A 13,762-nucleotide genomic window follows, 5' to 3' on the forward strand; every position below is an offset into this window, starting at 1 on the left:
TTTGACTGGATCATACATTTCTTTTACACCAGAAGGCATGGATTCAAGCCCCACATGCTCCAGAGACGTATCATTACATCTCTAAACATGTTGATTAAAATATCTACATTCTTTTCACATGCATAGAAACTCATGGGTAATTAATGACATCAAAACAGAATTAAAGAGCTTTTAATATCACCCAGTCAATAAAATATAATCACGGATTCTTCAATTGTAACTTGGTTGAGGTTCACTGTAGTGATTATAACGAGGTCAGCCAAGTAGATCTCATAGAATATAAGTTCCCTACTTGGGGCTGTTAATCTGATCCAATCAGGGAGCCCTGGCTTACAGGCAAGAACAGGAGTGTCAGATATCCTGTTCATTCTGAGAGTTAACTCCGAGAGATCTGGAACCAGTGTCACCTATGTGCAGATAAAGGGTGAGTTGGTGAAGGGATACTGGCCTCTATAGTTACTGCACTCACAATCTATTTAATCATCTGTTTCTAATTGGTGGTTAGTACAGTAGTTCCAATTAATAGATTTGTATTTGTAAGTTACAGAATGTAAAATAACTTTTTAATACTTGTTTCAAATGGCTTCTTTGGACCTTGCTAGATTGCTACAGTGAATTTAAAATGGAAATAATTTAAAATGATCAGGTTATTCTAAAATCTTAATCCAGGTCTATTTACAAGATAGTATAAATGCCTGGTTATTCATTGACAGAAATCATATGTGAAAGCTCAAAGAGAATGGACAATGTCAAGGCAAGCTTTAATGCTATGGTTCCGATGAAGAACTTGAAGTTCCATTGGATAATTTATACCACAAAAGACTTTTACTAAACAGTGAGGCCCTGTCAATCTAACATCCTGTTTACTATTGAATAGCACTATAAAAAATTGTTGTGGCACCACAGGGAGTGGAGTGCATTATTTCTCCCCCCAACTCTATTTCGATTTAATCACTGCCCTCCCCTTCACCTTTTTGATCACACAGCATTGCCCTTTCATGAGAAGGGCACTACTTGTCACTGACCACTTGGGTGTTTTCTTTCTTCCTGGTGGTGGAAATTGAATAAAGATTTGTAGACCTTGTGTCTTTCACTGCATCTCACACCTACACACACACAACATGGGTGCTGGGGAAAAAAAACACTACTGCAGTTAGGTGGTAGTGTGGGGTTATTAAAAAGCATTTTAAAAATATAAAAAATTGTAGTTAAAGGCACTTCATTACTAGTCAGAAGATGGCAACTTGTCCATCTTGGCCACCAATCTGGCTGGGAAGACCTATATTCAGCAAGGACTAATCAACTATTTGTGACTTATAATGTAAGTGATAACCATACCTACAACGAACTGCTTTCACTGTAGTGTTCCTTTACACTGAATATTAGATTGTGGTAGTGGTGTTTTTGAAACTGTCCTAAAAATATATTAAGGTCTTATACGCTGAACTTGATTTTCCTGTGTAACTTCACATAAATCTCAAGGAACAGAAACAGAAAGCCATAGACTCAACAGTGAGGTCTCACAGTAAGCCTGATGTCAGGCTCTACGAATGATTGTTGTCAGAATCTGGGCATGATGTCTGATTTTATGTAGACCTGATGTTAAAACCAGTGAACACCTATTTGATTCGGATAAGATATGAATGTTGGATGGTAGAGGGAGGAACAGCAGCATCCCCAGTAACTCTTGTTTCCCAGACAGTTATGACACAGTGAAGTTGTGGTTAGGATCCTGCTATTTAATTAAACTTATTTAACTTTCCATTTCCTTCCAGGAGCAGCATTCTGGATTTCTACAGTTGGGTGCTTCAATGGAACAGCAGATCAGGGTCATTTTCAAAGTAATGGAAGAGTATGATTGGGGGAGCTTTGCCATCATTACCAGTTATTTCCCTGGATATCAGGAATTCATTACTCACATTCAGCTTTTTATTGAAACCAGCTATTATGGGTGGGAAATTGAACAGACTCTTACTCTTGAAATGATAAAAGATGAGGACAATTTCAAAACAAAGAGACTTCTGCAGCAGATTGATGCACAGGTTCTGATTCTATATTGCTCAAGAGAGGAGGCAGAAAATCTGTTTGAATTGGCTGAACAAGTTAATCTCCTTGGCCCAGGCTATATCTGGATACTGTCCAGTATCGCAGTGGGCAGCATGGAACGAGTGGCAAAACAATTTCCAGTCGGATTAATCAGCGTCATGACGGAGAGATGGAAGATGAGCTTGAAGCAGCGGGTGAGGGATGGAGTGGCAATCGTCGCAAAAGGTGCAGAAAGTTTTTATAAAACATACGGATACATGCCGGGACCAAGTGCTGACTGTCGCCATCCAGCTCGAGGGGCCACAAGAAATATACTGTACAGGTACCGATGCATGGAAATCCAATTATAGATGCTGGTCCATTATAGATAGTGAATGATTACAAGCTGATATCAAATATAATCAACGACCATTGGCAGGTGACTTATGGCAGTTAAAACAGGTAATCATTCTTTATAGACAATGTTCCTTGATGGCAGAATATCCGTTATTTGCAGAGATATGTTACACGTACTGATCCATCAGATCTCCATTGGACTAGGAATTGGTTTGCATCGTGTGGCTTTGAGGGTTGGTACAGCACCTCCTAGTTCTCTCAGGGGCCCATTATCACTGCTTGTGGTGCCCATCTACTGTTGCTATACAGAATTAATCAATCACAGAACCATTACTGCTACTGCAGGAATTTATTTGGTTGCATCGGTGCCGTTTCTCCAAAGGAATAATTCCCTTAGCTATGCATGCTTTACATTTTTCAGCTAATAAGCCAATTGCTTCTTAAATGCCTCACTGAACCTGACCCCACCACACTCACCCGCAGTGAATTCCAGATCCTGAACATGTGAAATGGTTTTTCCTCATGTTTTCATTGCTTTGATTGCCAATGCATTAAGTTCTCACATAAGGTCATGGTTGCATTCCTGAAAATTGCAAATTAAAGTGGAATGACTTTAAGTGATGCATTAATTAGCATAAGAATCAAATTGGAGTCAAGTGTTCCATAGGACCTTCAGTTGCAGAAGAGAAAATTAAAATTATACTGAGAGCCATTAAGCTGAAATGTAATATTTTTAAATGGCTGTTCCTATATTTATAAACTAAATAACCACTAAAATAAAATACAGAAGAAAAATTTGGAATATCTCTTACTCACTGCCAATTATGATTCCAGCTCCCTGATCCTCCTGTTGGTTGTGGATTCTTTTCCTCACTGAACCTTTGACTTGCAGCCTCTCCTATTCCCTGACACTCCAAGAATGGAACCCAGGGCACTGATACCAAAATGTCAAGCCCCATTGGAGAATTGGCATTTAAGTGAAACACCCAATGGGTCAGAGTTGAACAAAGACTACCCGCACCTTAAATCATTGCTTTCTCATTCTTAATTCTTCCACCAACGGGAAGAATTTCCTGATGAGCTTTGAGCAGACCCCTCTTAATTCTGTATTCCTTGAACAAATCTCATCTCAAACTTTACTTCTCTAAGAAAAACAGTTATAAATTCTCTAATTTATTTATATAAATGACAATGTTCTGCATTTTTCTAATGCTTCTACATCCTTCCTAAAGTGTGATGCTCAAAACTATATGCAGTATTCCATTTCTTGCTATGGAGGTTTAATATAACTTCTGTACTCTTATTACGGAATGGTCCTGTTAATAAATCCTAAGATGCGATTGGTTTATTAACTGCTCATGCAACCTGACTTGCACCTTCACTGACTTGTGCACACGTACCCCAAGTCTCTCTGTTCCTGCACCCTTATTAGAATTGTATCCTTCAGGTTAAATTGTCTCTCCTCATTCATCCTTCCAAAATGAATCTCTTAATACTTCACTGCAGTAAAAGGATGCACACCAAGGAAGACCTTAAGTGGATACTATCCTGATGTCACAGGGCCCAACTGGCTAATATAATATTCAACCACAATCTGTTACCTCATGGCCAAGCATATCCCTCTCTCTTCTGTTACCATCAAAGTGAGGAGATCAACCCTGGTTTAATGTAGAATGCCAGAGGCTATGTCAAGAACAGCATTGGTCTTACATAGAAATGAGGCATCAACTTGATGAGGCTACAAAACAGGATTACTTGCATACCAATCAGCAGAAGCAAACTGGAAAGGATAGAGTTAAGCAGTCCAACCAACAACATAGCAACATCTCAGGTCTGCAGTCCTGCCACATCCAGCTAATGAATGTTGGTGGACAATTAAATAAATAATTGAAAGATAAACACTCATCCTCAGTGATGGAGGAATCCAGCAAAAGAGCCTTTTGCAACCAATAAGAAGTGGAAAGTAGATGATCCATCTCGGCATCCTCCAGAAATCCCCAGTATCACAGAATCAGTCTTCAGTCAATTTGATTCACTTCAATATGATATCATGAAATGGCTGAAAGCAATGGAAATTATGAAGGCTATAGGCCTTGACAACATTCTGGCAATAGGACTGAAGACTTATGCTCCAGAAATAGCTGCATCCCAAGTCAAGCTATTGCAGTTACAGCTGCAAGATTAGCATCTACCAGGCAGGAATGAGTCTTCAACTTGGTTAACAAAATCTGCTCATTTATGTTCAGTTTAGGTTCTGCCAAGATACTTAATTTCTAACTTCATCACGATCTTCACCTAAGTGCAGAGAAAAGAACTGATCACTAGAAGTGAGGCGAAAGTGACTGGCCCTGACTCAAGACTGAATTTAACTAAGTTTGATATCAAGAAGCCTTGACAAAATAGAACTCCATGAAAATTTTTGGAAAACACACCACTGATTTGCGTCATCCCTGGCATAAACAAAGATAGTTGTAATTGTTCGAGGTCAATCATCTCAGTCTCAGGATATCATTGCAAGAATTCCTCAGGCTACTGTCACAGGCCCAATCACCATCACCATCAATTACCTTCCTTTCATCATAAGGTCAAATGTGGTGATGCTCACCTTATGATTGCACAATGCTCAACACCATTGCAACACCAATTATGAAAACAGTCTGTGTTCTATACAACATGATTTGGACAACTTCCAGGTTAGGATGATAAGTGGTAAGTAACACCTGCATCACACAATGGCCAGTGATAGCCAAAGCTAATGAGGCAGAGTCTAACCATCTCCCCTTGAAATTCCATGGCATTACCATAATCGAATTGACCATAGTCAACACCCTGATTCTCCAAAGCTTGTCCACCATCTACAAGGCAGGACTGTTATCCAATACTCTCCACTTGACTGGATGTGTTCAGCTCCAACGATACTGAAGAAGTTCAATAAAATCCAGGTCAGAGCATTCTATTTGATTGGTAACAAATCCACCAACTTCAACATCCACTCCCTCCAACACCGAAACGTGGAGGTAGCTGTGTGTACCACCTACAAGATGCACTGCATTACAACTTCACCAACACATTCCACTCCGACCTTAAATTTACCTGGACCATCTCTGACACCTCCCTCCCCTGCCTGGACCTCTCCATCTCCATTAATGACGACCGACTTGACACTGATACTTTTTACAAACCCACTGACTCGCACAGCTACCTGGATTACACCTCTTCCCACCCTACCTCTTGCAAAAATGCCATCCCGTATTCCCAATTCCTCCGCCTCCGCTGTATCTGCTCCCAGGAGGACCAGTTCCACCATAGAACACACCAGATGGCCTCCTTCTTTAGAGACCACAATTTCCCTTCCCACATGGTTAAAGATGCCCTCCAACGCATCTCGTCCACATCCCGCACCTCCGCCCTCGGACCCCACCCCTCCAACCGTAACAAGGACAGAATGCCCCTGGTGCTCACCTTCCACCCTACAAACACCAATCAACCACACTGCCCCGTGGCCCAACATTTCAACTCCCCCTCCCACTCTGCCAAGGACATAGAGGTCCTGGGCCTCCTTCACCGCTGCTCCCTCACCACCAGACACCTGGAGGAAGAACACCTCATCTTCCGCCTCGGAACACTTCAACCCCAGGGCATCAATGTGGACTTCAACAGTTTCCTCATTTCCCTGTCCCCCACCTCACCCTAGTTCCAAACTTCCAGCTCAGCACTGGTCCCCATGACTTGTCCGGACTTGTCCTACCTGCCTAGCTCCTTTTCCACTTATCCACTCCACCCCCTCCTCCCTGACCTATCACCTTCATCCCCTCCCCCACTCATCCATTGTACTCTATGCTACATTCTCCCCACCCCACCCTCCTCTAGCTTATCTCTCTATGCTTCAGGCTCACTGCCTTTATTCCTGATGAAGGACTTTTGCCTGAAACGTCGATTTTGCTGCACTTTGGATGCTGCCTGAACTGTTGTGCTCTTTCAGCACCACTAATCCAGAAATTAATTTACCCATAGTCTTTTCGTAGCACCTTCCAAATCTGTGACCCCACCATCACTACCCATCACCAAGATGGGCAAAGGTAACAATATGGCTGGCAGGTTCTCCTCAAAACATGCAGTATCCTGGCTTGTAACTATACCACCATTCATTGTTGTTTGGTAAAAATCATGGAATTCCCCTATACTGTATGGACCTGCGATGGATCATGAGAGTGGCTCACCAACTTCTCCAGGGCAATGAGAAATGGGCTATAAATTCTAGCTTAGTCCTGACACTCACACTCTGTGAACGAATAAATAAAAAAGTTTACTGTACTTTATATGGTACCCTAGCTGTGATTCAACTAGTGTTTCACGCAGTTCTATTATAAATTTGCTACTCCTAAATTCTATATTTAAACCAATAAAGGGAAATATCCTCTATGCCTTCTTCATCATTTTATCTACCTGTCCTGTTACATTCAAGGATCTGTGAACATTCACCATGGTTCCTCTGTTCATCTTCACTTCTCTGTAGTTACTATGTATTCCCACACATTTTTCTGAAATTAATTCCATTTGCCACTTTTCTGCCTATATACCTAGTCCATCGACATCTTCCCGTAGTCTACATTTTCCTTATTATCAACACATGGTCAATTTTTGCATATGTAAATGTTAAATTAAACTAAATCACTGCTTTCTACTTGTGAACACTGAGGATGTAGCACTGTATCTTGTGTAACTCTAATACAAATGACCTTCCAGTTAAATAAAAACATATTGAACATCACACTTTTCTTCCCATCTCTGAGACAATTTTGGATCCAATTTGTTACTTCACTGGATTGCAAAAGCTTTTACTTTCCTGACTGGTCTGTTATTGGGACTCTAATTGAAAATCTTACCAAAATCTAGGTAAAAAACATCAAATGCTCTGTCCTCATTAACCCTCTTTGTTGCCCCCTCAAAAAAATTTTAATCACGTTAAGCATCACAACTTTCCCTTAACAAATCCATACGTGCAGAGATCTGGCTTAGCTCATGGCTATGCACAGGGCTTGAAGCCCATATTTTTCCAATGTGGAAATGGCAGCCAATTAGCACACTTGTGGACATAACTACAACACATCACCTGATGGCTGAGTCTCAGTTCATGAAAATCACCTACTCTGAATATTAGAGTGAAAATTCAGACTGGTACCTCATGGCTGTGGATAGGAATACCTAAAATGATTTACAGGGTGTCAAAATCTAATAAAGTGTCCTCCGCCATCGTGTTAAAGGTTTAGATGGAGAGGAATTTTTTATGTGTACAATTTTCTGATTCAGTATGTGGATGTACCTACTAGCAAAGGTGCTATTCGCAGGTAAAGGGACAGCTGGAAAATGGGAAGCCTTCAGAAATGAGATAACAAGAATCCAGAGAAAGTATATTCCTGTCAGGGTGAAAAGGGAAGGCTGGTAGGTATAGGGAATGCTGGATGACTAAAGAAATTAAGAGTTTGGTTAAGAAAAAGAAGGAAGCATTTGTCAGGTATAGACAGGATAGATTGAGTGAATCCTTAGAAGAGTATAAAGAAAGTAGGAGTATACTTAAGAGGGAAATCAGGAGGGCAAAAAAGGGGACATGAGATAGCTTTGGCAAATAGAATTAAGGAGAATCCAAAGGGTTTTTATAAATACATTAAGGACAAAAGGGTAACTAGGGAGAGAATAGGGACCCTCAAAGATCAGCAAGGCGGCCTTTGTGTGGAGCCATAAAAAATGGGGGAGATACTAAATGAATATTTTACATCAGTATTTACTGTGGAAAAGGATATGGAAGATATAGACTGTAGGGAAATAGATGGTGACATCTTGCAAAATGTCCAGATTACAGAGGAGGAAGTGCTGGATGTCTTGAAACGGTTAAAGGTGGATAAATTCCAGGACCTGATCAGGGGTACCCGAGAAGCTAGAGAAGTGATTGCTGGGCCTCTTGCTGAGATATTTGTATCATCGATAGACACAGGTGAGGTGCTGGAAGACTGGAGGTTGGCAAACGTGATGCCACTGTTTAAGAAGGGCGGTAAAGACAAGTCAGGGAACCAAAGACCGATGAGCCTGACCTCGGTGGTGGGCAAGTTGTTGGAGGGAATCCTGAGGGACAGAATGTACATGTATTTGGAAAGGCAAGGACTGATTCGGGATAATCAACAAGGCTTTGTGCTTGGGAAATCATGTCTCACAAACCTGATTGAGTTTTTTGAAGAAGTAACAAAGAAGATTGATGAGGACAGAGCAGTAGATGTGATCTATATGGACTTCAGTAAGGCGTTCGACAAGGTACCCCATGGAAGACTGATTAGCAAGGTTAGATCTCATGGAATACAGAGAGAACTAGCCATTTGGATACAGAACTGGCTCAAAGGTAGAAGACAGAGGGTGGTGGTAGAGGATTGTTTTTCAGACAGGAGGCCTGTGACCAGTGGAGTGCCACAAGGATTGGTGCTGGGTCCTCTACTTTCTGTCATTTACATAAATGATTTGGATGTGAGCATAAGAGGTACAGTTAGTAAGTTTGCAGATGACACCAAAATTGGAGGTGTTGTGGACAGCGAAGAGGGTTACCTCAAATTACAACAGAATCTGGACCAGATGAGCCAATGGGCTGAGAAGTGGCAGATGGAGTTTAATTCTGATAAATGCGATGCACTGCATTTTGGAAAAGCAAATCTTAGCAGGACTTATACACTTAATAGTAAGGTCCTAGGGAGTGTCGATGAACAAAGAGACCTTGGAGTGCAGGTTCATAGCTCCTTGAAAGTGGTGGTCACAGGTAGATAGGATAGTGAAGAAGGCATTTGATATGCTTTCCTTTTATTGGTCAGAGCATTGAGTACAGGAATTGGGAGGTCATGTTGCGGCCGTACAGGACATTGGTTATGCCACTGTTGGAATATTGCGTGCAATTCTGGTCTCCTTCCTATCAGAAAGATGTTGTGAAACTTGAAAGGGTTCAGAAAAGATTTACAAGGATGTTGCCAGGGTTAGAGGATCTGAGCTACAGGGAGAGGCTGAACAGGTTGGGGCTGTTTTCCTTGGAGAGTCGGAGGCTGAGGGGTGACCTTATAGAGGTTTACAAAATTATGAGGGGCATAGATAGGATAAATAGACAAAGTCTTTTCTCTGGGGTAGGGGAGTCCAGAACTAGAGGGCATAGGTTTAGGGTGAGAGAGGAACGATATAAAAGAGACCTCTGGGGCAACTTTTTCACGCAGAGGGTGGTACGTGTATGGAATGAGCTGCCAGAGGAAGAGGTGGAGGCTGGTACAATTGCAATATTTAAGAGGCATTTGGACGGGTACATGAATAGGAAGGGTTTGGAGGAATATGGGCCAGGTGCTGGAAGGTGGGACTAGATTGGGTTGGGATATCTGGTCGGCATGGATGGGTTGGACCAAAGGGTCTGTTTCCATGCTGTACATCTCTATGACTCTATGACTCTAACAGACGACTGGATTGATGAAGCATTGTCTTGTGGGATTTCATGCGGCTCTAAAGAACAGGAACCTCAGAACTACAGAATCAAAAAGGTTGTCACTGAGAAGAAGGTGGCCATTCAGCTTATCATGAATGAATTGGCTCGCTGAAAGAACAATTCACTTAGTTCTGTTCTGTTGTCTTCTGCCCGTATATCTTGTACATTCTTACTTTTCAGAATATACTCCAATTTTCTTTTGATTGTTTCAGTTGAATTTCCAACATTCTCTCAGACAGCATATTCCAGAACTCAATCATGCCTTGAACAGCAATGTTTTTCCTCATGTTGCTTGTGCCGAATGCTTTAAATCTGTGTCCTTTCATTCTCAATTATCTCAGGAGTGGAGTCAGTTTCCCCCTATTACCCTATCCAGACCTTCATGATTTTGAATACCTCAAACAAATAGCTTTTCAGCCTTCTCTTCTGTAAAAGCAATCTCAACTTCTACCTATTTTCATTACTGAACTTTCTCATCCCTGCAATCAATCTTGCAAATCTTTTCTGCATGTCTCCAATGACTTCACATCCTTCCTATCATGTAGTACCCAGTGTGGAGGTCTCATCCCAGCATGGAGGTCTTCTTCAGTGGCTCCCGGGTATTCCGTGAAGATCTAGTTCCGGTGAGGAGACCTCATCTCAGTCCAATGTGGCGGTCTCAGCATACCCTGAACCCAGGAGCCATTAATTGAACTGTGATGAACATTTTACATTTTCTTTTCTTATTGATGACTTCTGACATTAATTTAAGTGCTGTGATATGGTGACTTTTTTTTGTAAAAATACAGAGACAATAAGTTGGTATTCTATTCTATTCATGTTGCTCGTCTTTTTTCACACTTCTTCTTTGCTTCTCTTTTTTGCTTTCTCACCTCCTATCTAAACCTCTCATGTTTAGTTTGGTTCTCAATTGTACTTTCATCTAAAGTGTGTTTTCTTCATTATCTTAGTTTCTATCTCTTTTGTCATGCAGGGAGCTCTATCTTTGTTTGCCCTACCTTTCCCCTCTGAGGGATATATCTTGGCTGCTGAATACCTCTCCTTTGAAGGTAACTCATTGTTCTTCCTCAGATTGAATTTTGTCCCCTCAATCTGAACTTTCTGATATGGCCTACTGCTCTCTCTCATAACTGCAGCCTTTTCAGAGCTTTTGCTGTTGCCTACCATCCAGCCAGTCTATAAGGTGATGCATTCTTCCCAGCACAGAGCTGCTCAAGATCATCCAGCAATGACAGCTGTAGTCTCCCCATTGAAAGTCAGCAAATTTGTGGTAGCATTGTTTTGTAGCAAGGAAAGGTAAAGCAGTAGACAAGAGTTGACCTTTGTCTTTGGTGTAGTATCACTAAATTTACAAATTTGGTTTGAAATGTTTATTTTATGTTTATTTTGAAATAGTCAGTAATGGAGAGAACGTTGGGATTACAGTTATACAATCCTGCCAGAAAAAGACTGTCTTGGTTACATCCTTGCTTCCTCTTCCTGCTCCTCCTCCTCATCATCACTCATTGTGAGTATTGCACCTTCGTAATGCAAGGTTGTGCAGGATGCAGTAGCCCACCATGAATCTTGACACATGTTCTGCCCAGTACTGTGGTTCCTCCAGAGCTGCCCAGCTAGTGGCTTCTGCACCCCAATGGTCACATTTTGAATATGATTAGATTCCCTACAGTGTGGAAACAGGCCGTTCAGCCCAACAAGTCCACACCAACCCTCCAAAGTGTAACCCACCCAGACCCATTTCCCTCTGACTAATGTACCTAACACTATGGGCAATTTAATACGGTCAATTCACCTGAACTGCACATCTTTGGACTGTGCGAAGAAACCAGAGTACCAGAAACCCACGCAGACACATGGAGAATGTGCAAACTCCACACAGACAGTCACTCGAGGCTAGAATCGAACCTGGGACCCTGGTGCTATGAGGCAACAGTGCTAACCACTGAGGCACCGTGCCACCCCGGTCAATAGACATTTAACTTTCACTTTAAGCATACTGCACATGTAGACACACTAGAAACAGCAATCACGTGGTCAGTGCAGAGAGCTCACAACCTAGCAGCGACTGTTTGGCTTTTCATGATGATTTAGATGCAGATGTTACAGCAATCTGCTGCATGATGAAGATGACTGCTCCCAGGATAGTGAATGCTGTCCTCATGGATACACTGTGTATGGTTACAAACTAACTGGACTCTGAGGGAATGTAATCCCTTTTGATTGGGGTATGGAGTTGACATGCAATTCCCGCAGAGCGATGCCTGTGCATTCAAGAGAGATCTGCATCAAGGAGTAGCCTGCAATCCTCAGAAGTCATGTGCTCACTCCATCTGCTGCTGACTGACTAGAGAAATTGAAATGTAATCAGCTCTCTTTGTATAGAGGGTTTCAGTGACCTCCTCAGGCAACAAAGAATGGGAACTGGGTGATGTTGCAAACATTGTCTGCTCCAACCTAGCCAGCGCATAAAAGCATCACAGTCAATAGCAGTAGTATTCTTCCCTTGGTCTGAGATTGCAGATGTGGTTGCAGCAGTTGGCAGATTTCAGAGTGTTTCATTCTTATTGAAGCATAGATATGTCTTTTCTCACAGATTCAAGTTGGAGAACTGCTTTCTGAGCACCTTGGATGAAATGCCCTCCTGTTTGTCCCTTTTTTTACCCCTTCCTAACTTTTCTCCCTCCTCCTTTTTCCTTCTGGAACTTTGTTGTTTTCTTCAAGTCCTTTGTGCATTCCTCCTGTTATGATGCAAATGCATGCAATATAAATGCCTACTTCTGTGCACATGTCTGGGATCAATTCACTTAGCAGCTGCCACAACCACTTCCTCCAAACTTTGGAAACGTTGAAGAACTCTGGAGAACACCAAGTTTTTACTTTATTTTATGTGATTGTTTTGGCTCAGCAGGTAGCACTCTTGTCTCTGAATTACATGCTCCTGGGCTGACATTTCACTGCAGTTGCAAAGGTTGGCCCCAAGTTTCCAAGGGCTAGCTAACAGAATGGTTTGGGTTCTGAACCACAAAGTGGAGTTGTGCACAGCAACCCTGCAGATTCCCCAATGTAACAGGCTCCAAGGGAATTGCCTGGGAACTGAAGATTGCTTCAGGAAATTCTCTTCTGCCTGAAACTCTCGAAAAGTATCCATTTAAACTTGAGAATTTGGAAGGTTCCAAGTCCATTAATTAAATAGTTACTCAGGAAAAGTCAGATAATTAAATACTTAGCCTAATTCTTAAGTAACTACTCAACTGGCCATGCCAATTAGACCCTGGCTATACCTTCCACAAACTCCTCACACAGAGCAAGCATTGGCATAGCGCACCATCTCTTTCACCAGGACTCAATACCTCCTGCCATTGGACCTAACATCCTCCCAATCTGTGTGAAATTGCCACTCTTGGAAAATCGAGCATGTTGCGTTTTCCAAATGAGATTTTAAACTAGAGCCCATTAAGTGGATGTAAAGAGTCCATAATATTTTCAAAAATAGTAGGGAGCTGTCCTAGGTATCTTGACCAATATTTATTTCTCAATCAATATCATTGAAATGGATGACCTGGTCTTGGTCACATTGCTGTTTCAGGGAATTTTGCCATTCCATTGTTTATTTTACAATAATGTGGCTACACTTCAAAAGTACTTCATTATCTGCGAAGTGCTTGACAATTTCAGTGATTGCAAAAGTAACACAGAAATGAAAGTCTTTACTTTTCCTTTTTAAATTGTCTTACTAGCCTTTAGAAATCAATCAGTAACTAATCTATAAGTAACTGGTGATCCCAATAAGTTATGTTCTACAGACATAGGATGGTTCTTCTTGCTGAGCAATCAAAGCTGACATTTGTGTGATTTTGAGACACATTAACTAGAGTATTG

The 13,762-nt window shown here is 41.6% G+C and overlaps 1 protein-coding gene across 1 annotated transcript in view; it reads left to right on the forward strand.

The window, feature by feature from the left end:
- Positions 1 to 13,762, forward strand: part of grin2cb (glutamate receptor, ionotropic, N-methyl D-aspartate 2Cb) — an 84,889-nt gene that overhangs the window by 13,032 nt on the left and 58,095 nt on the right. Inside the window, exon 2 of the mRNA XM_060844834.1 lies at positions 1,776 to 2,368. Within this exon, the coding sequence (XP_060700817.1) occupies positions 1,776 to 2,368 (593 nt within the window). The remainder of the gene's footprint in view (positions 1 to 1,775; positions 2,369 to 13,762) is intronic.

Source organism: Hemiscyllium ocellatum, chromosome 25, assembly GCF_020745735.1.
Source record: "Hemiscyllium ocellatum isolate sHemOce1 chromosome 25, sHemOce1.pat.X.cur, whole genome shotgun sequence".
Lineage (NCBI taxonomy): Eukaryota > Metazoa > Chordata > Chondrichthyes > Orectolobiformes > Hemiscylliidae > Hemiscyllium > Hemiscyllium ocellatum.